The sequence below is a fragment of the Aspergillus viridinutans genome (assembly GCF_018404265.1).
Source record: "Aspergillus viridinutans IFM 47045 DNA, scaffold_2, whole genome shotgun sequence".
In the NCBI taxonomy this organism is placed as follows: Eukaryota; Fungi; Ascomycota; class Eurotiomycetes; order Eurotiales; family Aspergillaceae; genus Aspergillus; species Aspergillus viridinutans.
Genome location: NW_025091218.1, coordinates 2,844,300 through 2,867,403, shown reverse-complemented (window position 1 = coordinate 2,867,403; position 23,104 = coordinate 2,844,300). Strand labels below are relative to the sequence as shown.

Below are 23,104 nucleotides of genomic sequence, written 5' to 3'. Positions count from 1 at the left end.
TTATTATTCTAAGTAGCCGTCTCCATCAGCTTGAAATAGTACCAAAGGTCTTCCCTGAAGTCAACTGTCTGATTCTCAGCAGATCCGACATTCGGTCCCATCGACGGGACGCCGTCGTCACCATTGTTGGAAGGTGGGATAGAAGAGCGATTGCATGACCTAGTCAGCTTGTGTGAGATAACAGCAACAGTCGCGATGCAAAGCTGCTCAATAGCCAACAAACTGTCCCAGCATTGTACCGGAGCTAGACTGAGGGAGAAAACAGTGCACATGATCGTGAGCAAGGTTGTCGCTTTGCTCTCCGAATCAGAACCGGACGATTCGCCCGCTCCCGGATTGAACGATGCTTAAGAGGGCTGTGACCGCGTCCCGCGGCCTCTGGTCTTGTTGTCAATTCACAAACCAAGGGGTCTCGTGTGAATCACCCGCCCTGACCGTAAGATGGAGTCTGCCCGATAGCGCCGAAATGGGAAGCAGATCGACGACTGGTTGGTCCAGAACTGGGAAAGCCCGCTCCAGAGGATAATGTACTAGCCAGGAACGCATCGTTGGCCCATGATGCATTTGCTAAGCCGCTTGACATGGGCTGGCTTGGTACTCCGAGAGAAGGAGGGGAAGCCGCTCTTCCCGGAGGACTTCTATCCCAGCCCGTTCCCGACAGATCATGATGAGCTGCAGGATTTGAGGGAGACATCCAAGGGGACATCGAGCTTGACCCACCAAGAAGGTTGTGCATTGATGTTTGTCCAACGAGGCTTTTCCGGAAGATGAGCTCGTTTGTAGTCATATCATGGGATGCATGGCGAGGGTCTGGGCTTCTCGTGTCTGCTGTATTGGCTTGACCCGGATGTTGTCCCAAGCCTGGAGGCGTTCTTGGAGCGGAGGATCCACCGATGTCAGGCGACAGTCCGGTGCTCCAAATACTCGGGATACCAGGAAGGGTAGGTCGAGACGTGTAGGACTGGGACAGTGGAGCTGCTGACCCAGCTGTGGGATTTGGCATTGAGAGCTGGAGGCCAGGAGGAGCAATCGGAGGATAGCGAACAGCGGCATCTGTCTCGCGAAGGCTCGAATTGCGGCTTGACTCGAAGAAATTGCTAGTTGTTGGTTGCTGATTGGTGCTTCGAGGGAAAGTCAGCTGGTCCGGAAGTGCAGGAGCGTTTTCGTAAGTGTCCGACTCAACCAGTCGCTCGACACCTTCGACAATGCGATTCATATTTGCGGACATTGAAGCAGACGCAGACTGCGAACCTCCAAAAGTGCTCCTTGAATCCGCAACATAACTGGCGTCCTTGGTCACCTGCTGAACATCCTCTCGTTCAACGCTCGCCGTGGAGAGCGTGTTATGATGGCCAGAGGGGCTGGCGAAGAACTGGGAAGGAAGGCCCTCTTCTTTGTAGATAAAGGTCTTCTTATCCTCATCATCCACAAGGGCTATAGGGATTCTCTGAGATCGCAGAACAGTATCAGTAAGTAATCAAATGACGCAAAAGGACCAGCAGGACACTTCGTACGTTGCTCACAACTAGATCAAGGCCGTCAATTACGAATTCACGGATCCGGTACAGCATCTCAATGTTGGGATGACTTCTTTCGACTCCGACATCGGTCATTCGGGGCTTCTGCTGGCCAGTAGCACTCAAATAGCGACGGGACGCGGCGTCTTTGTTGAGCGGCGCAAACCCCAGAGTCTCCTCGTCTTCTTCCAAGAGATAGTCGATTTCCGGGAGATGAACAACGTCGAAAGTCGATGCGAGGAGGCTCAACGTATTGGCATAGATCTTCCAAAACTCTGTAATTTGAACAGCGAGAGGAGTATCCTTCTCTTCCTTATGAGCCACCAGTGAATGACTGACGATAAGGAGCCAAGAACTATAATGTCGCAAAGCAGGTAGTACGCGGCGTGCAACAGCGGTGACCTTGTCTGGCCCGCTCTTGGCGTCTTTGCTGAGCGAGTCTTCGACCGCAAACTTCTCCAGCTCTGCTAGAAGGATTTGGAGCAGCGTGAAAAATGTCTTGACGTTGATGCGCTGAAAAAATAGCCGCGAATTGGACACTGACTCTTCTGAATCCATCAACAACAGTCTCAGTAAATGCGACGTGAGGGGGCTTACCATCGGGCTGCGTCCACGAGAAGTCCTCTGCTGCGATGTTAATGAGGCAGAACTTTTGAAGGGTCCCTTCAAGTGAGCGCTCCTTCAAGTCAACGGCTAGCTGGTTCAGTACTTCACTCTCAAGCTCATCATGCTCGGGAAAATCATTTCCTTTGTAGCATTGGGCGTGAAGATAAACAAACCAAGGGGCCAACGCTCGGCCTGGAATCCCTGCATCCTCGGGACGAATTAACTCTCTTTTACGCCAAGCATGGCGCACCTTTCTGAATTCGATTTCCAAGTTACCCTTGGCAGATGGATGAGGCTCCTGGGCAGCTAAGGCCCGGTAAAGGTGGTAAGTGGCCCGCAAGTGATTGCCGTCAGCGAGGGCTATTACTGCCAACTGGTTATGCGACGCGCCTGAAGCAGGGTAGATGGCTATAGCCAAGTCATAGTAGCCAATAGCGGGACCCCAATTGCGGTCCTTGCTCACCAGTTCGGTCTCACGGTAGCGAGACAGATCGCCAAGACGGATAAGTGTTGAATGGCATGATTGAAGGACACTCGCACGGGAAGTGTCAGAAGCCTCGACTGGAGGCTGCGCCGATAGATCTAGGTAGGTAACAAGATTTGTCTCAATGAACGCCCTGGAAATGACGGGGACGACGTTGCTCACTGTCAAAGTTGAACTTCCGCGCAACTTTTTCAAGCTCCGGGATACATCCGAAGTGCGACGACAACTGCTGTATATATGCTCGATAGAATCTCTGGCTGGATTTGATAAAGTCAAGGTAATGCTTTTCGAGTTTGCGTCTTTCTACCGGCTTCTTCTTCTTCGCATTCTCCTCGCGAAACTATGATACAAGCCACAATTGGTTAGTAAACGGCGTGCGCGATGTTATACAAACAATTTGAGACACTCACGCGGGAGAGCAGTTTGCGAAACCGGGTGTTAATTTTAACATGTGCATCCCAGAGTCGGGTTTCAACATCGATAGAGCGAGATGTTTCAAAGTCTTGGAGTATGGCATTCTGACAAGCGGTGCGAAACCTGCGACGGACCGTCAGATGTGTGCGCAAAGAAAACAAGCCAGCCTCAGTTTATGGACTCACTCGGAAAGGTAATGCGAGATTTCGGTAAACGTAGGCTCCTTCTCGGCAAGGCTCTTTAGAAGCTTCCCTTCGGCTTCAAGCGCAGTCCTGTAGTGATGCGAATCAGACATGTGCCATTCTGTTGCATTGGAAAGTATCTGAAGTACTAACTGCCACGCATTTTGAAAAGCGGACGCCATGCTCAGGGTGGGTTTGATCGTGTCTGTATCACTCCACCCTTGACTTCGCCCGTCAGATGGCTATGGCTGGCTGAGAGTCTGCGGGCGACGAAAGTAGTGAACGATCCATCAGTAGTATGGGCGATTGGGCGCTAAAGAAGACGAATGGCCGGAATTGCAGAACAGTCTGCTGGCGTGTCAGTCAGGAAGACGTGACGACGAAGTAAGCTGAGCGAAGATGGATGACTAGGGGTTGAGGCCACCGCTCATGGGAATGCAAATCCCATATCACAGGAACTTTTTGGATGCCCGTCACGCAAAAAAAGAAATAATGAGGGATGGAGAGTGGAGTGGAGGAGTCGGCAGTAGGCACTGTTCTGTGGCTTGCAGTGCATTGATTGGTCTGTGCCTCTGTGGCTGGTGTATTTATGCATGCATTATTCAGTTGGTAAGTAATCGGCTTACATCACTGTATGTAAGATACAGTTAATGCCCATCATTTACAAGTTCATATCAACTAGAAGAATCAAACAGTCCCCTCATGTAGTTGTCATAGTAGTTCTTTCCACTCTCATTTTAAAACATATACTCTAGATAAATCACAACCAAGAGACCACAATGAAAAATTTTCTCGTTTCAACCAAGCGCAGCAAGCAATACCAATGAGCACTGCAGGAGTTCTCTCCCACCGTCCCAGTCCGCATCTCTCGCCCACCAACCAGACGACACTATTGACCCTAGAAAATTAAAAGGAGAACAGCCAACTCAGAGCTGGAAAGCCTTAAGACATGTCTAAACGCCCTCGCGTCTCAAGGGCCCCCTCACCGGGTCAATCACCTGAGACCTGGTCAAGATCACCGTCCCCAGCGTCTTCAGCGCCATCTTGTGAACGTTCCAAGATACTCTTGCAAGACACGGACGAGCCTGCTGTCGAAGTGATGCATTGTTCACTTCCTCCCCATAGGGACGTCATTTCCTTCTCCTCCTATGAAGATTATGAGGTACACTATTTGCAAACGCACGTCAACCGATGTTCAGAGTGTGGGAAGAATTTCCCTACAGATCGGTTCCTGAATCTGCATATCGAGGAGAATCATGATCCACTCGTTGCTGCGAAGAGAGACAAGGGAGAGAAAACTGTCCGTCAGCCCTGTGAACATTGTTTTCAGAATCAATTACTGTGTAACGACGATCACGGCTAACGAGAGCCCCTGTGATGCAGTACAGTTGCTTCATCGAGGATTGCGACAGGAAATGCTCTACACCTCAAAAGCGACGGATGCACTTGATTGATAAACATATGTTTCCAAAGGTATATTTTCCTTCAACGATCGTGATTCCCATTGTATCTAATACCTAAGTCACAGACGTACAATTTCTACATCGTCAATGACGGTATCGATAAGCAAATATCTATGCTGAGATCACCAAATACACACAGACGACGCATGTCGGCTACCGCGCCATCACTGCAGGAAGGCAGGCTGAGAAACCGAAAGACATCCGAATCGCACTCCCATGCGGTCTCTCATGCAGTGTCCAAACAAAGCGTGGGACATGTAAGTCGGGAGGACATGGAAATCACTCAACTAGAGGAGTCCATGTCCGCCTTGCAATTTGTCCCGGCAAGTGTTAGTAGAAACCAGAGGAAAACCGGGAGTAAGCCTGAGGTGACTGAATCCATGTAACAATACTTTATTCCACTGTTAGACTAATGCAAAAATACGTCATGAAAACGACTCAGCATCTCAAGGTTGCGCAACACGGACATAAGTGCAATGAGGCAAGCGAGAGAATACCCCATAGTCTTCTCCTCCTGTTAAAGACATACAAGTATGTTGACGACAATCTGACCGCTGGGACTGAAAACAACAAGACAAACCGACCGCTCGACGCAGCGAGAACGCCAGTATAGACGACACTTTTCGGATCTTCTCTCGTTCTCTGGAGCCACCCAATCCCCTTTTCAGCAGCAATGACAAGCTGCTCTGGAGCTATGGCCAGAAAAGACTGGAAGGCCATGACCGCATCTTCATCGTGTATGAGCATCCTGACTAATTTATACACGCCCCAAACCAGGTGAAAAGAAAAAGTACCAAGAACAAAGGCCACAAGCACAAAAATAGAAACATAATAGATGAGAGATAAATTCATAGACGCGGGTATATAGCAACATCACATATCATCCATGTCGATGAGACTGAAAGCATCAATGATTCGCAGGCCAGTGAGCCGCGATGGAACTAACGATTCTGTTCACTTTGCAGTCAACAAGGTAGGGTACCCTAACAGGTTCGGAAATCCCATAGGACGCTTGCAATACTCCTTCTTCGCAGGGGCCTGGGTTTCCCCAGCGGGCAGATCATCTGTCAGAGTCTGGAAGGTTGCATGCGGACCGGTTCCGAAACGGACGGACAAACGTATACCTGAATTCATAGCTGATTTCCTAAGACATCTGCATAAGCATCCAAGCTTGAGCCAACCAAATCAACTATCGCCCAACTCGTGTTTCCCTTGAAGGTTCTTGCCCAGACGCGAACAATAGCGACGCTTAGTTGTTTGGCCTTGTAAGGATTAGCCATAAATTCCATATCGGGCGCCCCTGGCGGGTCAACGGCCATGTCAGTCTCGTCCATCATGCTCTTGATCCACAAAAGTAATTTTCTTTCATGGTCTGATAACCTCTGCTCCGAGTGCGTAGCTGGTATTGAGAGAAGCCATCGGCTCAAGAGAAAAGCGCATTCCAAACTGCAAAGGGAATGCTGAATACTCCAGAAGAACGAATGGGTTCTCGCCACAAAGTCGATTCCAAGACGTACGGGGATGGAGAGTGCATGGGCAGAATGCAGTAAGGCCATAATGAGACGTGGGCTCCTTGCTATGGGCGGGGACTCGCTTAAGGCCCTGGCAATCTGAACTGGGTCTTGAGTGATCAGACGACGACAAGGGCCCAAGTCAACATGCAATCTGATGTAAGCGAGTCCTAGAAGGGCAGTAGAGGTGAACGCAATCGGCCCTGCTGGATTCTGAGGATCAATGCTGGATTCTGGAGTGCGTTTCCATAATGCCTTCCAAGCGCTCAGAGAGTTGTCTAAAACAGTCAAGTCATCGGGTCTGAGACTTGTGCCTTGCATAGTGGGCGCAGATAGACAGAGTTGACGCGCGAAAAAGATCTGCTGGATAATAGCGTGTATAAGGATATAGTTTCCGAGTGGCGAGATTGGTGCCGAAGAGTTCGAGATGCTCGACTTTAAGAACAGTTTGGCGAATGCCTCCTGGAAGGGAACATCCACCCCGGGCCGGGTGCGACTGAGCCGTCTCCACTGAGACGCATTGCTCGCTTTCCAGACGTCGTGAGAGCATGGCATGTTCAATTTCAACTCCGCGTTCAGGATCAGAGGGGGGATGTTGTACATTATGGAGTGTAGATTGAAAAAGCAGTAGACGATGAGCTTTGTGCGTCTGTTGCCCTCTCTGCGTATCCACTCCTCCCAGCTATTTGGGTCAGGACTGGTCGCTGGTTCGGCGAGTCCATGCTCTCGAACGAGCCTTGCCAACGTACTTTGCAACGATAAAATTTCCCGAAGGAGTTCGGGGTGTCTTTCCCAAGATGCAAAAACCGTGAGCAGCAAGAAAGTACGAATCACTTCCATATGAGCATCCGAATCATCTGATACGTAAATTGAGGGATCGACAGGATGCGGCATAGACTGCTGCTGTTGCTGGAAAGGGCTACTAGCATGATTTGACATGGCCGACGAGCCGCGCGAGTTGTGGAATCCGGAACTGGGAGAATAAAAATTCCATGTCGGGCATGGCACTTGCTTGCTGTCTCTTCTTCGGAGGCGCTCGAGCAGTATTGTCTTTGCTGCGTGAAATAGGTCAATTCCTCGATTGTTTTCGAATCGATAATGCGACCCTGCTGCCGCTAGTGCGAGTGTCAGCTCAGGAGAGCATTTGGCAACCGAAAGTGTGGGGACATGAATAAAAGGAAGATGCTCATTCAGTCCGTTGATATAGCCAGCAAAGAAGCGAGACAGAGCGTGTCTTGATGGAGGTACAAAGCCCTTCGGGAGAATATAAGCAAACTCCTCAAGTTTGGAAACGAAGATCTGGCGGTCAGCGTTTGAGATATCCCATGCCGGACGTGGACCATCGTCGCCGAAACCTAGTCGATCATCCACTTCGTGGGATTCGGGTTGCAGTGAAGGTAAACGAGATCCAAAATTTGAGAACGATGGAGGATCGTCGGCCGAGCGCGGGTCATTCATGATTTCTGTCCCTAGTCTGGACGTTTCACGAAGAGATGGCTTAGAGTCAATCGAGAGAGTAGTTGGCAGCATGGGTTCCTCGACAGTGGAAAACACTCCCGAGTCCCAGTCGGATGAGAGACCAACGCTTTCTAAAAAGACAGTGAAGTCTTGGACCGGATCACCTAAGTCAGTGAGATCAAGAATCGACGGTTCAAGCCCGTAATTTTCGGTGATTCGCCTGTCCGTGACATGAGGGATTGGCTGAGGAGGGCCGACGGTATGTGAAGGTTTTCGCATCGACTCAAGAGCTTCCTGTTGGCCTTCAAGAGCTACATGGCTGGCAGCATGAGACAGGAGATTCAGATCGTATCCCCATGAGGGGTTGAAATGCGTTGTCTCTATTATCGGTGCCGGCTGGACATGGACCTCAGGCGGAGGCGGCGGGATGGGCTGTGGCTGGACTGGTATTGCATCTGCAAGCTCGAGCATTCGCGACTCATGATGGGCCGTCTGTATCATAGAGGACGGCGTCGAAGGCACCTCATGGTTACTGTGGTTTCGATGTTCTCGACCGGCCGCAGCCTCGGCGGGATGGACTAAGCGCTCATGTCGTACAAGTAGGTCGCTACAGAGTTTTCCCTCATATTGTTAGTGCCAGTCGAGACCTATGCAACGTAAGATAACAGCCTACCTCCTTGCAAATGATTTGGAGCATATGTCACATGAGAACGGTTTTTCCTTCGTGTCTACGATAATGGATTAGCATTTCCGTTATTCCTCAGCGCACCCACAGGGCCAATTCCAGGGTTACTCAACGAGTGCGGAGATGTCGTTGGAGGTGCTCCAAGCGAGCGAAGGACCTGCTGCAATATTCGCAGGACAAAGACTTTCGATGTGGCGTGGCATTTTTCTTCTTCACTTTACCTTGAACAGTTCTCTCTTCCTCCATGGCGAATTGCCTTGGAATTGGAGCATATCCTCACAGATGAGCAACAGACGAGCGGGGAAGAAAAACTGTGGGGTCGAGGCATGAGGGGGGTTACTAGCTGTAAAGAACCTAAGGACAGTCGGTCACGTGAAGCCATGGTCCATCCGCACTGAAGGGATTTCTTTCCAGAGCAGCATACAGCCACGCTGATAATAATGATATTGCTCGAATGTCGCATAGGTAGACATTCGATGTCATTGATGGCATATATATTTATCTAACGCTCTGAAAGAAGAATGTAACTCATGTTCGTTCAACAAATTGTAAAGTTCTCCGTCCCTGACATGCAACTGATACGGTAGATACTCCATCCTTTGCATATTTGCACTCCGCCATCCCCACTGGTGCGGAGATAAAATGGTTTATGAGAGTGCCAGCTTCTCCTGCCGCTCCTGCCGTTTCAATATCTAACCTTTCTTTCTTCATATAACTCTCGATGAGACTTTCTAGATATTCGGGTGTCTAGTGTGAACGGAAGAGATGGGGAAAGGGCCAAATGGTCACTACAGCAAGAACCTACCTTGTACCGTGGTATACATGGAGAATGTGATGGATGGCATTATGGCCCATTGGTTGCTACTTCAGCTACTGGATGGTGATGACGAAGCCCACATGGGCTTCTTCCTCTTTATTTCAAAAACTGAATACCTATACTACTGCACCATGTGGCCCTCGGCTGTAATCTATGGATTCGCGTTATCAAAAGGCCCAGAGAACACTGGAAAGTATCGATCCATATCAGGTCGGGAAAAAAGACAAATTATATATTTTGTAGTGCACAGCACCCAACACCAACAATACCTACAGCACTTCGATATTCTCCGTCAGAAAAGGTGTGTACGATGCAGAGGACAATGAGTGAGTGAAATAAATTTATAAATGGTCCCTTCTCAATCCGTAAGACAACCATTACTTGGCCATGACTTCCGAACATTCGCTACTCGGGAGGAAGAGAAATATGCTGGGGCAAAGCACACCAATCCTTCTGCTTGTAAGTTAGATCATACTACAATCATCATTACTTCTGGTTTGCAAAACCAGTCACTCATCTTTTCTCCAAAGAGAACCGTTAGGTCCATGTGGGAGTTTACGTACATGAATACAGCTACTCAAGGGATAGCCAAGGTGTGGTAGGAACGCGCCCCCCGATGTTCTACACGTCAGCTTGAACAGATTTGAGGGAATGCCAGGCCATTGAGTCGTGATTTCAATCGTTCTCAGGCCTGCACGCGGAAGAGCTGAGGTGCTTAGCTTCCAGCTGATATGGAGAGACACGGCCTCAGGGCGAGGCAGAGATACAAATTGAACGAGCACCGTGTGATTTGAGCTTCAAGTCTCGGTAAAGCCGGCATGGGAGGTTCAAATCAGCAGCGAATCTGAGTCAGGGATGCATATTGAATCCCAAGGCGACGGCGGAACCCATGGAGAGCTCTTAATGTGCCTGGACATACGGGTCAAGACAGTTCGCCCAAGCTGGACCTCTCAGCCACTAGATGAGAGCTTTATTTCGAGGAGAAGGGGGCCATGAATAAAAGGAGAAGATCTCATAGCTTTCTCCTACGATCTGGAGAACGCGCGGATACAGTATAGGACTGCTGAATGCTCGCAGGCGAGACTGTGTCGGCCTGATCCTGATGTTCTTGAACTCTCGTTTGTCCATAGACAGCTCGTATGAAAATGCATGTGGGCCCAACAAAGTAAACTCCATCGTGTTGGAATACGGAATCCGAACTACCTATGAATGAACACAGTATTGGATGTGTTGTCCGTCATTCCGAAAGATTGTAATGCAGATAGTATTCAGTCTGTCTCAGTCTGGGAAAAGTTTGAATATGGAGGAGCATAGTCCGCTGCTTTTATCAGGATCCCAGTCTTTCCAGGGGATATCTAGACCGAGGGACATGACAGGGAATTCTGTGTAGATGGCTCCGACGAACTTAAGATCCATCCTAACCTACCAAATGGGAGCGATGGGCGCTTGATGAATATGACGATCCAATGTCAAAATTACCTAGTGTTGAAGTTTGAACCCACCAACACTGATTCCGCAAGCTAAGAATAGCTCACTGGAATTGAATCAATGAAGGCAATTATGGTGATAAGTATTGGGAAAGGGGATGTATTTAATGGAACGGAGGGGCTCTATTGTTTCAGACTGTCTTGCCCCTGACAAATCTCAGCGGCGCGGCGTGTTTGAGAAAATGATTAGATACTTCCATTGTGTGTCGGAGGTATTGTCGCCGACCGATCGGGCCTTGTTGTCAGTGTCGCAGGAGGGGTGATCACTCAGCATCAAACTATTATTACTTCTTTGCATGCTTATCGTTCATTCAATTATCCCTTGCTGAGGAGCCAAAGAAGATAATATCTGAGTGTTTGATGTCCTTGTACTCCTACTGCTGGCGTCCTCTCTCCCTTCCCCGCGTCTCTCAGCTTCTGAGACTGCTATAGTGAAGCAGTTAAAGCCGGATCGTGAATTGCCTTAGCCTTTGCTTATCCAAAGCGTCAAGGTCAGAGCGAAAGAATCAGGTATTCACGGAGGAGTTGTGTACACACAGTCATTACTTTCACTGTAAGCAGGCTAGTGATAACTTCACTCCTTGTTACTCTGGATCTTAACCTTTCTTCTTTGCTGGCTACTCGTCGCTCTTCCTGCCAAGTGGGCTTTGTTTCTACTGGAACGAACAAAAAATGATCCTATAGACAGATTGACTGATCAGCGTCGTGAATAGAGAACTCTGGACCTCGCGCCGGTTGAAGTCAAAACAGCTGTCAAAGTCGCACAGTCAGTCGGCCATATAGCTCTCGGGAAAACGCCGGTACTATGTTATGCCATTGAATCCGAGTGTATCCATAGGGCATAAGATTGCGCCAAAGCTCGACACAGTTACGGTACGGTCATTATAAAACAGCGTCCGCAAGATATGCCAGCTATGTTGGCGTCGAAGATTCAATATTCGGCGCCTTTGGGCATGACAGGATCCCAGGCCACGGCACCAACATATCACGTCGGACCATCGCACAAGTCGACAACGGGGACGACTTCGCAGGACGGGATGCTGTTTACAAGCCCAACAGAGTCGGAGTTCTCCTTGAAGGATGGTCCTGATGCCGTTCGGTGGGTTATCAGCGCCACCTAATCTGTCTTGGAGGTCTCCGCGGACGGCTGATTGCAACTTTTCCAGGTCGTGGGATGAGAAACAAGTGATCAACTGGTTGCACAGCATAAATTGCGGCCAGTATGAGTCTTTATTCAGAGGTATACATTGAGTAGCGGCATGGTACCGGAATCTAATATGACGGAGTCACTGACGGTATCCAGCAAACAATTTCAACGGAGACAATCTTATTGAATGTGACCAGAAAATTCTTCAGGAAATGGGTATCAAGAAGGTCGGCGATCGAGTGCGAATTTTTGTAGCCATCAAAAAGCTCAGAAACAGGAGTGTCAACAATCTTAGACAAACAAACATGGTGAGTGAGGTGCTGTCACAGTTGGAACCTCGGCTTACCCTGGTGAAGAATCAACTCGCTGCACTCGAGGCCCCTACGCACGCTCCAACTTCAGACTCCTCTCGACTTACCAACCTCCGCCAACGAAGTTCGAGCAATCGCCGTATGTCTCGCTTAGTCGACAATGGTTCACATGTCTACTCTACGGGAAAATCATCATCACGCCCAGGGTCTCCATTGAGAAATCAGCGGTATGCTGCGAACAGCCCGATGGAAAGTAGTCGGAAAGAGGGTTATTTTGCTCATCCCTCCTCCGGCGGCTCGAATTCTGGCCGAAATCCAGGAACACCTAGCGACGGCGGCCATGGTCACAAAGGTGGCTTACATCTGAGGCAAAACCCTAGCATTGATGGTCTGACAATGGGTGCTTTGCCCGCAAATTCGCCTGTTATCAGGGTCATATACACTGGTGGACAGACCAAGGTGTTGGATATCAAGCATTGCAAGACCGCTGACGAGATTATACTGTGTGTCCTCAAGAAGCTGCAGCTACCCGAGCACCAGTATCGCAACTATTGCTTCTACGTGCTCGACGGCTTGGAACCGGATCCCTCAAACTGTAGGCGACTTCCGGATCACGAACTCATGGAGATTTGCGAAGGGTCAAGCAGGTCCGAGCGCGGACGTCTCATTCTGCGGAAAATTCACGCTGGAGAACCAGATACTGATGAGCTCCGTCGTGCTTCTCAGCTTGCGCTGGATGAAAGCCAAATGACACACATGAATGCTCTGAGCAGTTCAAATGTGCGCAATCAGATTAAAATACAACAACTCACAGGTGAACCATGGCATCATATCAAACAACCGTTGTCGCCTGTGTCTGCCCGGCACCCTCAGGGTCATACTGAGCATGACCCATCTCTCCAATTGAACACCGAACGCCCCTCTGTGGCCAAGTTGCGATCGTTCTTCGGGGCTCGCCCACCTAGTGAGATGATTATTCATGAACTTACTTCATATTTCCCCGGTCATCAGCGTGAGGATATTGAAAAGACCATGCGCATGTCGATTCGGAGATCTCAACGCCTCAGCCGAGCAGCAAGTCGCCTGAGCGTCCTCAGCAATACAAGCTATGCATCGAGCTTGAGGGATGCGCCCCCGATTCCGAGCATCGCTGACACCTGGCTCAATCCTGGGGCGCAACCTACACGAGCCTCGAGGCCGCTCTCGGTTTCCAGATTCAATCTTCCGCAAACATCATATAGAGATTCCATTGCCTCAAGCTCTCTTCAGCCTCTTCAGGAGGAGTCTCCCATTGAGCCGAATCGCAAATCATATGTTTCCTTCGATAGTGGATCGGATGATCCGAGTAACTCTCGCCAAAGCCTTCTTGATGAGAACGCGAGCGTTGCAGCGACAGACGGCGGATCTTTCAATGAGAGGTTGAGTGTCTTGGTGGCTGAAGATGGGGAAGAGGAGGACGATGGCCTTAACGAGTTCCTTTCAGGGAATAATTTTGCACCCAAGAACTGGATGAAGGGATCTTTGATTGGCGAGGGATCGTTTGGTAGTGTCTTCCTTGCTCTTCATGCGATCACTGGCGAGCTCATGGCTGTCAAACAAGTGGAAATACCTTCGGCGACCAAGGGTACTGAGTTTGACAAGCGGAAGAACAGCATGGTGACAGCACTTAAACATGAGATTGAGCTGTTGCAAGGCCTTCACCATCCGAATATCGTCCAGTATTTAGGCACCTCTGCGGACGATCAATACCTGAATATTTTCCTGGAATACGTCCCAGGCGGTTCAATCGCCACGATGCTCAAACAATACAACACCTTCCAAGAGCCGCTGATCAAGAATTTCGTACGTCAAATTCTGGAAGGCCTTTCCTACCTCCATAGTCGAGACATTATCCACCGTGATATCAAGGGCGCCAACATTCTGGTGGATAACAAGGGCGGTATCAAAATTTCCGACTTTGGTATTTCCAAACGTGTTGAAGCCTCCACTGTTCTCGGTGCCCGAGCCAGCGGGAGCGGAGGTGGTCATCTCCATCGACCTTCTCTGCAGGGAAGCGTGTACTGGATGGCACCGGAAGTCGTGCGACAGACAGCCCACACAAAAAAGGCGGATATCTGGAGCTTGGGCTGCCTTGTCGTGGAGATGTTTATTGGGGCCCATCCTTTCCCTGATTGCAGTCAGTTGCAAGCTATTTTCGCCATTGGTAGCAACAGTGCGAGACCCCCGGCTCCCGAACACGCGAGCAAAGAAGCCATGGCCTTCTTGGACATGACCTTCCAAGTCGATTATGAGAAAAGACCCACCGCGGACGAGTTACTGCAGAGCCAGTTCTTGTCTGCACCGCTGGCGTGAGATGCACCCCAATTTCAGACATGATTCAATAGCCCATCGCCGCTCCTTGGATAATAGCGCGCTGCTCATGCTGTCTACCACAAATTCTAGGCGTTTCCGCCAATTTCCTCTTCATTCCGAAGGCATATCGAACTCTGCATCTTCCCTTTTATGAACTTGAATACCCCAGAGCCTTCTCGTTTTATTGTTCGCTTTCCTCTCACCACTTCCTACATGCAAGCCTATCACCTCAAAGGCGTTTTAATATCCGGTAGGACTCTGATATGTCATTGATTGCATTTGTTGCTTTTCGTGTGCCATACATAAGCGGGCATCGCAGTTCTTGAATAGGATCAAAATATGACATCTAATATCTATGCTTTCATGTTGCCTCGGGCACTAGATGACAAGAAGCTTGAGAGGTCTTTCGCGTCTAATCACGGAATTTATGTTCTCGACGAGAAGGAGGCAGTCGCTCGTATATAAAGGGTTGGGACATGGCGCGACAGTGCGAAGAATAATGTTCATGCATAGCAGTATATTTTTTCAGCTCGCTAGGAAAATGTAGATTTATCACATGATTTCTATAATAATACAACTTGATTGCCAGTCAACATAAAATACAACATGAGCTAGCATATCGCTCAGAAGCCACCTTGTTCTTCAAGTCTGGCATGTTTGTCCCAGGTGACGAAACACATATAAGCAGGTGGATAAAACTCGACGTCTAATCGACCAGCTTTCCATAGAAGGGAATACCCATGGCGCTGAGAAGAAGACGGGCGTCCTTGTCGGTTCTGGCAGTTGTATGGATCGTGATGTGAGCACCGGGGATCATCTTTGGTGGGTACCTATCCGGAAAAGTATGTTAGCCTGAGAGCTACATGTAAGTTGTGTGAAAGGCCACATTTCGACTTACATGTCGTAGTTGACCTCGATTTCAGGGAAAAGAGCCACGTTCTCGGGCTCAAGACCGAACGTGATGTTTCCGCTGCTATCACCGCTGGTACCCTTGACACCTTCCCAGTCCTTGATTCTAGGCAGAACAACATCGACTAACTTTCCGAAGAAGTGGAGCATATCCTCACCGCGCAGTTCTGCCTTCACCGCGACGGTGTCTCTGCCAGGCGCAATACCCCAAGTAGCAACACTGGCCTTTGATTTAAATGTCTGAACGCGGACATTGGAAATAGCCTGAACGGCCATACCAGCGACATGAAGCCAGGACGAGTTCTCCGTAGCAGCTTGCTTGATGTAGCTGTGAATGGTGATGCGCTCAAGCTGGGGAATGTTGTTGAAAGTGACGGGTTTGCGGAGCAGTCGTAGGACGTCGCCGCCACGAGGTCCACGTAGCGGTCGGTTCTTGTGGTAAGGAGAGCTGTCGTCCCACTCACAGAGACGAGAACCTTTCGGTGGGGGGTTGAACCCGGGAGGGGTGTGAACGTAGCAGAGGGTGAGAATGTCTGGAGCGATGGTCGACTCCCATGTCTGTGTTACTCTGGGAAGTGAAAAGGGTCCAGGAACAAAGAGTCGAGAAGAGGGATCTGATGGTGGAGGAGGTCTGTGAGGGTGTAGAGGGCCACGGTCGTATTTGGGTGAACGGAACTGATAACTACATTCTGGGTTTAGTATGAATGACCTCTAGAAGCGAACGCAGCTTGAACTGGCAATGAAATAGGACATAATGCTTACCGACTCCGAGGCAACTGTGTTTTGCGCGCCCTTGACCTCCCTACCGGATCAAATGACTTCACAATGTCTTCCGGTACGCTGGCACTTAAAGAGCTTGACGACTCGAGGTCACTAATTGGGGACTTAGACGATGCCTGATCTGAGGCATTGCGTCGCCAACAAACGCTCTGAAGGCGAGATGATGGTGCAAAAGCCCTTGGCAATGACCTTGCCAGGAACCTGGACGACTCGCTGGCAGCCATTGGGGTTCGAAGACGGTGTTGTTGATTCAGCCGATCAATATCGGATTTCCAAAAATTACTTTCGGCTTGGAATCTCAGACGGTCACGTGCAGGGGGCAGAGAAATTTGAGCCTGGGCGATCTGGCAGCCATGCAAGGCAACAAAGTTCACTCCGCATAACAAGAGGCTCCACATGTGATCAGCTTCATCACCCCGCCAAAAAGATAGCAAGCTAGATATACATTTTCTAGAGGTCTCCACTACTTCTGTTCCGGAATCATTCTCATGGCTTGTTCCTTGTTGCATATTTAGCATCTCACGATTTATCTTATGTCATTTCTAGATCATCTCGATTTTATCCTCTGTGTGACCCATGAACAATCAACATTACTGCTTCTAGTGCCACAGAAGTCTTGTCAGAAGAGCTGAGCACCTGATATGCTCACTGACTCAACCAAAGAAATCATTCTTGTGCTTGACAAGAATATTGGAGCCTGAGCTCACATTTGTTGTTACTATACATACCCAGAGTCTTCCTCATGTCGCATCCTACTCGGTACTTTGGACAACGCACCTGTCTCCTTATCACCTGAAGACGCTTATTGCCTCCCTTCGAATGCGCTTAGTGACGTTCGCCATAAGCCTTAAGATATGAGTGGCATTCATCGATTTCTTACCCGGCGCGAGCGAAATAGCAGGAATGCAAAGCAGAATAAAGATGAGGTACGGTATGAGGGAGCAGCTTTCAATAGGATATATGAATGCTAATGCGCTTATCTTTTAAGGCCTCAACGATACTATCCCGTCCTCTTTTCCTCGGATTTTTCGCATCCGATCGCAGGCCGGAGCCAGACCAAGAAGACCAGAAGAAGGTAAGGAGGAAGTTGCCCTGGCTATCCCCTGTGTGAGATATTCACAACTTCCATAGCTGAAGATACTGGGGCGCCGCATCGCACAACTTGGCTATACTGGCTTGAAGGAAGAGCATTTTGAGTATGCGCTCCAGTCTGCTCAGGGGGACATAGAGAAAGCTTTTGATTTGCTCCTCATCTTGGAGGATTCGATTGAGGGTATAATCAGAGCGTACACTCCGAGTACGAAACTTCTTGGAGCAGTCAACCGACAGGGTGTTACCTGCTACCTAGACGCATTGCTGTTCGCGATGTTTGCTCGTCTAGATTGCTTCGAAGCGATCCTATACAAGTCGTTCAACGACGAACCTCGTCGCAAGCTCTCAATATTGCTAAGACTCTGGGTCAACATGCTGCGCTCCGGAAAACTGATCACAACAGACATTGTATGTTTTGACCTCAGTTGCCTTTTGTTAATTTGAAAAGTACTGATATTATTGGGCTTAAAGACCAAGCATTTGCAGGATGCACTCGCTGAATGTGGTTGGGAAGATGCAGCTCAGCTTCGCCAGCAAGATACTTCAGAGGCCTTTACGTTCATCACAGAGAAGTTAGAGTTGCCTCTACTCACGCTGAAGATGGATATCTATCACACTGGAAAGGAGGATGTGAGCAGCGACCACAAATTTGTCAATGAGAGATTGCTGGAGGTAGCGATTCCTGAGCCTGTCGATGGGAAGACAGTGACACTGGAGGACTGTTTGGAATCGTATTTCAACAATAGGATTGAGGTCAAACGCCACCTTGAGCGACGCAATACTGTCGGCTCAACCAGATCTTTCGATTCCACGTCCAAAGGCTTTACATCACATATCGAGACTGTTGAGGTCAACCCGTCTCCTGCGACTTCTCCAACTCAGTTGTCTCCACTGCGGTCCGAGGACTCAGCGCCATTAACGCCGATAATAACCCAGTCAGAAGTAAGTGGCTCAAGTACGCCTCGAGGCGCCCACATTCGGCGGACCAGCATCGTCCAAGAACGATTCGTACCTGACTCAGAAGATGGAGCAAACGCTGACGGTGGCACTACCGCGAAGAGTCACTCCGGGAGAGGATCTTATAGGAAGGAAGTTATGATGCCCGCGTGGCAATTCTTCAGTCTGATACGTAGGTGCATTCGATCCCCAGCGTGTGAGAAAAGAAGGGATTCTGACTCCAGCTCCCATAGCTTGGTACACAGATAACACCCCAACGAATGATGCCCAGGTTGCGGCGCATTTTTCGTCGAAGAGACCAATACTGGGAATGTGCTTAAAACGTTATTCCATGCTTCCGAATGGGAAAGCTGCCAGACTGAGCACATACGTCGATATACCCACGGAAATTGGGCTTCCCCACTTCATTCAAGATGACAATATGGACGCAGACGGCCCCATTTATGGAAACTTCAAGCTGTCTTTGCAAGCGTTGGTTTGCCATCGGGGTAACTCAGTTGATTCAGGGCATTACATTGCTATCGTCAGAGGCACTAGTGCTAGCGCACCTCCTGCCAGCTCTCACGGATCGGAGCCTGCCTTAGACGCTCCTAAATACTGGATGCGCTTCGATGACCTGGCAGAGGAACGCGTTACCCTCGTCGACATTGAGCAGGCGCTGAAACTGGAGTCTCCATATCTCCTATTCTATCAGATCCTGCCCATCAATGAGGATGCTGCAGAAGCAAATCTTGCCACCAAAGCTCCTTCCTCCGATACATCGGAAGAGGCTGGTGAACTTGATGCCGCGGGGATTGTGCGGAAGCTCCAGACATTGTCGACAGATAATACTGATTTTGAACTTACGTCGGGATATGTTTCTGGCCGGCCAAGCGTCGAAATTACCACGCCAGAGGACCCTGCAATTGGATTGACCGATGGGAATGGAAGGCAACAAAGCGTAGCCTTTTCGAATCACGGCGATTCAACCAATAAACTCCAAGTGCACCCTGTCTCTTCGAAGTCGCCACGGATCCTGCCAAGGGACTTGGAAGACAAAAATTCCTTTTCGTACTCCAGACGCGAGTCCAGATCAGCCAGAAGTAAACCTACCAGTCGTGCCGGGAGTCAAACTAGCGAAAACAGAATTAGTGCAACATTCTCTCGCTTCACGTCACGGCGCAGCAAAGAAAAGTTCACCAGCGACGGCTCTGCGGAGGACGACGTCGACGATTTTGCTGTAGACAATGACCTGGCCAATCAAACTGGAGAGATGTCCGCGCGAATCGGTAGGGAGAGCAAAGAAAAGAGCCCCAGACGCTCCAAGGATCACGAGCGTTCTAAAGGCAAAGCGAAGGATCGGTCGCGAGAAAGATTTGGAAGAAAGCTGGAGCGGGAGTGCATAGTTATGTGACACTTTTTCATTCATTGCACCTACTCTTTACTACTATTTTTGCTTGGAAGCCTAGAGGGAAAGGCACTTGATACCCAGCTATGATTTACGATGCCTGTCTTAGCGAGAGCGCATTCGCTATCCTGTTTTATCTTCCTGTATGTCCATAGAGTACATGTCACACTAATCGAGATAGATGAAGAAGGAGACGCATCAAGAGACGTTCGAAACAAAAAGTCCCGTGAAATAGATAGATAGATGTAGTTCATGGATTTTTCTGGTTACAGAGCTCTAAAGCATATAAGTTTCTGCCTGAGGCACCAGGAACTCCGCCTTCGTCAAGCTTCCCCCCATCTCGGTGATCATTCATTAATAACCAGATGATCAAGGATCAACAACAACTAATCAGTGCTCCTCCTTACCTGCCAGGCTCATCGAGGCCTCGCTATGATTTAAAAGTCTTTCTTCTCTCTTCATAAGCGGCGCATCATGGCGCTGAATGCATCCAGCGGTTATGTTGCTCCCAGCAACTTGGCCGAAGCTCCGGATGCCTCACTCTCCATGTTTGATGTCCGACGTGTTCAGCTGAAGTTCCCATTAGCTGCGGATTTCGTCGCCGCACAAGTTGCTAACAATGTGCTCATTCTGGCCTTATCGACAAATCGCATCCTCCGCATAGACCTAGATACTCCCGAAGATATTGACGGTAACTGGATCCCTCTCAGATCATGCGCTCTCCCGCTGTCCTCATGGCACTGCTAAGGCGTGTTAAACTAGATATTGACCTTCCAAAGAAGTCCTCGGAAATCGGAGTGATTCGTCGAATGTTTCTTGACCCCTCTGCATCCCATTTGATCATTACTACGACCCTTGGCGAGAACTACTATCTTCATACTCAGTCTAGACACCCCAAGTCATTGTCGCGTTTAAAGAACGTTTCGATCGAGAGCGTTGCCTGGAACCCGTCGCTACCAACGGCTTCGACAAGGGAGATCCTGTTAGGCACTACAGATGGTCATATTTGGGAGACCTACATCGAGCCGTCCACGGAGTTCTATCGGCGCGAGGAAAAGTACGCCCACTCAGTTTACAAACTTTCGGAGGGGTCACCTGTGACTGGAGTTTGGACGGAACTGGTGCCTACAACGCCCGAGCAGAGACGAGTGCTGATCGCGACACATGGCAAGCTACTATATTTTCAGGGGCGGGCAGGGAGGCAAGGGAGTCAAGGTATATATGCGGAGCTCTTTCAACGGGAGGCACCAGTGGTGCACGAGATTCAGAAACCATCTGGTGCCGCGCCATCGACGCTGGTGATCTCCGCCACCGCGGTTGATGGGCATAATGCGAATAGTTACGCCGAGAAAGAGTTCGCCTGGCTCAGTTCGCAAGGCATCTACCATGGTCAATTGCCATATGCTTCAGGAAAAGCGGAAGGGCCCTTTGAAGGCGCCAGGATGCTACCACGTTCCATGTTTCCCGCGACGGAGTCAGCTCGTGGAGGCAAGAAGCTAATCCAAGATCCTATCACCGCTATGACACTGTCACAGTGGCACATTCTAGCCCTTGTCGAAGGGAAAATCGTTGCCGTCAACCGCATGAGCGATGAAATTATCTATGAGCAAGCAGTACTCGAGCCTGGACAGAGTACGTTAGGGCTTCTGACAGACTCTATGCAGCACACATATTGGCTGTTTACCAGCCGGGAAATCTTCGAAATTGTTGCCGAGGACGAGGACCGGGATGTGTGGAAAGTCTTCCTGCAGAAGCAGATGTTTGACCAGGCACTTGAGTACGCCCGCGGTAGCGCGCAGAAGGATGCTGTGGCTACTGCTTCTGGCGACTTTCTAGCCAGCAAGGGCCGTTACCTAGAAGCGGCCAAGGTTTGGGGTAAAAGTAGCAAGGGGTTTGAGGAGGTCTGTTTGACTCTGATCAATCGTAACGAGCATGACGCTTTGCGGAAATATCTCCTTACTCAATTATCGACATACAAGAAGTCATCTACCATGCAGAGAATTATGGTTGCGAGCTGGCTGGTAGAGGTTTTCATGTCGAAGTTGAACGCTCTTGACGATAACATAGCCACCAAGGCTGAGTTAGCTGAGGGAGCTAGCACCGAGGATATCAAAGATGAGCTGAGCAATGTTCGGGCCGAGTTCCAGGAGTTTGTGAACAAGTACAAGGCCGACTTGGACAAGAAGACTGCGTACGACATTATCAGTAGCCATGGCCGAGAAGAGGAACTGCTCTTTTTTGCGACGGCGACTAATGACTACAATTACGTCCTGTCTTATTGGATACAACGCGAAAAGTGGTCCGAAGCACTCAATGTCCTACAAAAACAGACGGATCCCGACGTCTTCTACAAGTATAGCAGCGTGCTGATGACCCATGCCGCGACCGGTTTAGTGGATATCCTCATGCGACAGACGAACCTGGAGCCCGAGAGACTTATCCCTGCGCTTCTCAATTATAATAAGACTGTGAACGTCCCTCTCAGCCAGAATCAGGCCGTGCGATATCTCAACTTTATCGTTGTCAATCACCCCAAGCCATCGGCTGCAGTACATAACACATTAATCTCAATCCACGCCTCGAGCCCTTCACCTTCAGAAGCGGGCCTTCTCACTTACCTTCAATCTCAGCCGTCTTCGCCCCCTCCCTACGATGCCGACTTTGCGCTGCGGTTATGCATTCAACACGAACGCGTGCAATCATGCATCCATATATATAGTGCGATGGGGCAGTATCTTCAGGCCGTTGAGCTGGCTCTGCAGCATGAAGATATTGAGCTAGCCGCGATCGTTGCAGATAGACCGGAAGGAAATGACAAGCTTCGCAAGAAACTGTGGTTGCTTGTAGCGGAGAAGAAGATCCGGCAGCCAGGCACCGGAATCAAAGACGCCATCGAGTTTCTGCGTCGATGCGAGCTGTTGCGCATTGAGGATTTGATTCCGTTCTTTCCTGACTTTGTCGTCATTGACGATTTCAAAGACGAGATTTGCAGTGCTCTGGAGGACTACTCGCGGCACATTGATGCATTGCGCCAGGAGATGGACAATTCGGCTCAGACTGCACGACAGATCCGATCAGAGATTGCGGCGTTGGATATGCGTTATGCCATTGTAGAACCGGGGGAGAAATGCTGGACTTGCTCCTTACCGCTGCTTAGCCGCCAATTCTTTGTCTTTCCGTGCCAACATGCATTCCACAGCGACTGTTTGGGCAAGGAAGTACTCGAAGGCGCAGGCGGGAAGAAGAAGTACATTCGAGATCTACAAGCGCAGCTAAATAAGGCGGATATATCATCTTCTCGAAGGGAGGAGATAGTGAAGGAATTAGACGGGCTGGTTGCTGAGGCGTGGTAAGTTTTTGTTCTTTGCTTTTCTTGATCAAATGCGACACGACCCATCTAATTCCGCTGACAGTATCCTCTGCGGTGACCATGCGATCAAACAAATTGACAAGCCATTCATCACTGATGCCGACGTGGATGAATGGGCTTTGTGATTATTCTCGAGACTACCTGAGATTCGACGCCTCTGACCCGTTGTTTTCTT

The 23,104-nt window shown here is 49.5% G+C and overlaps 6 protein-coding genes across 6 annotated transcripts; 3 read left to right on the top strand and 3 right to left on the bottom strand.

Annotated features, from left to right (window-relative positions):
• Positions 1-421: 421 nt before the first annotated feature.
• On the bottom strand, positions 422-3,385 carry Aspvir_004510 (uncharacterized protein; the record flags this gene model as incomplete). Its single annotated transcript, XM_043267736.1, has 7 exons — positions 422-1,447; positions 1,515-2,065; positions 2,115-2,705; positions 2,770-2,947; positions 3,018-3,144; positions 3,207-3,293; positions 3,357-3,385. The coding sequence occupies 7 exons, from the start codon at positions 3,383-3,385 to the stop codon at positions 422-424; spliced, it is 2,589 nt and encodes an 862-aa protein (XP_043123671.1).
• A 2,411-nt stretch (positions 3,386-5,796) lies between these two features.
• Positions 5,797-8,566, bottom strand: Aspvir_004509 (FTFMHR domain-containing protein; the record flags this gene model as incomplete). The annotated part of the gene is made up of 3 exons (XM_043267735.1): positions 5,797-8,242; positions 8,309-8,363; positions 8,434-8,566. The coding sequence occupies 3 exons, from the start codon at positions 8,564-8,566 to the stop codon at positions 5,797-5,799; spliced, it is 2,634 nt and encodes an 877-aa protein (XP_043123670.1).
• A 2,972-nt stretch (positions 8,567-11,538) lies between these two features.
• On the top strand, positions 11,539-14,434 carry Aspvir_004508 (STE11 family mitogen-activated protein kinase kinase kinase; the record flags this gene model as incomplete). Its single annotated transcript, XM_043267734.1, has 3 exons — positions 11,539-11,723; positions 11,791-11,864; positions 11,928-14,434. The coding sequence occupies 3 exons, from the start codon at positions 11,539-11,541 to the stop codon at positions 14,432-14,434; spliced, it is 2,766 nt and encodes a 921-aa protein (XP_043123669.1).
• A 706-nt stretch (positions 14,435-15,140) lies between these two features.
• Positions 15,141-16,347, bottom strand: Aspvir_004507 (mitochondrial 54S ribosomal protein uL5m; the record flags this gene model as incomplete). The annotated part of the gene is made up of 3 exons (XM_043267733.1): positions 15,141-15,264; positions 15,333-16,025; positions 16,106-16,347. 3 exons carry the CDS (start codon positions 16,345-16,347, stop codon positions 15,141-15,143), a joined length of 1,059 nt encoding a protein of 352 aa, XP_043123668.1.
• A 630-nt stretch (positions 16,348-16,977) lies between these two features.
• On the top strand, positions 16,978-19,565 carry Aspvir_004506 (ubiquitin C-terminal hydrolase family protein; the record flags this gene model as incomplete). Its single annotated transcript, XM_043267732.1, has 5 exons — positions 16,978-17,049; positions 17,112-17,198; positions 17,255-17,623; positions 17,687-18,344; positions 18,406-19,565. 5 exons carry the CDS (start codon positions 16,978-16,980, stop codon positions 19,563-19,565), a joined length of 2,346 nt encoding a protein of 781 aa, XP_043123667.1.
• Positions 19,566-20,033: 468 nt separating this feature from the next.
• Aspvir_004505 (vacuolar protein sorting protein DigA) lies at positions 20,034-23,054 on the top strand (the record flags this gene model as incomplete). The annotated part of the gene is made up of 3 exons (XM_043267731.1): positions 20,034-20,250; positions 20,322-22,908; positions 22,973-23,054. The coding sequence occupies 3 exons, from the start codon at positions 20,034-20,036 to the stop codon at positions 23,052-23,054; spliced, it is 2,886 nt and encodes a 961-aa protein (XP_043123666.1).
• Positions 23,055-23,104: the final 50 nt, after the last annotated feature.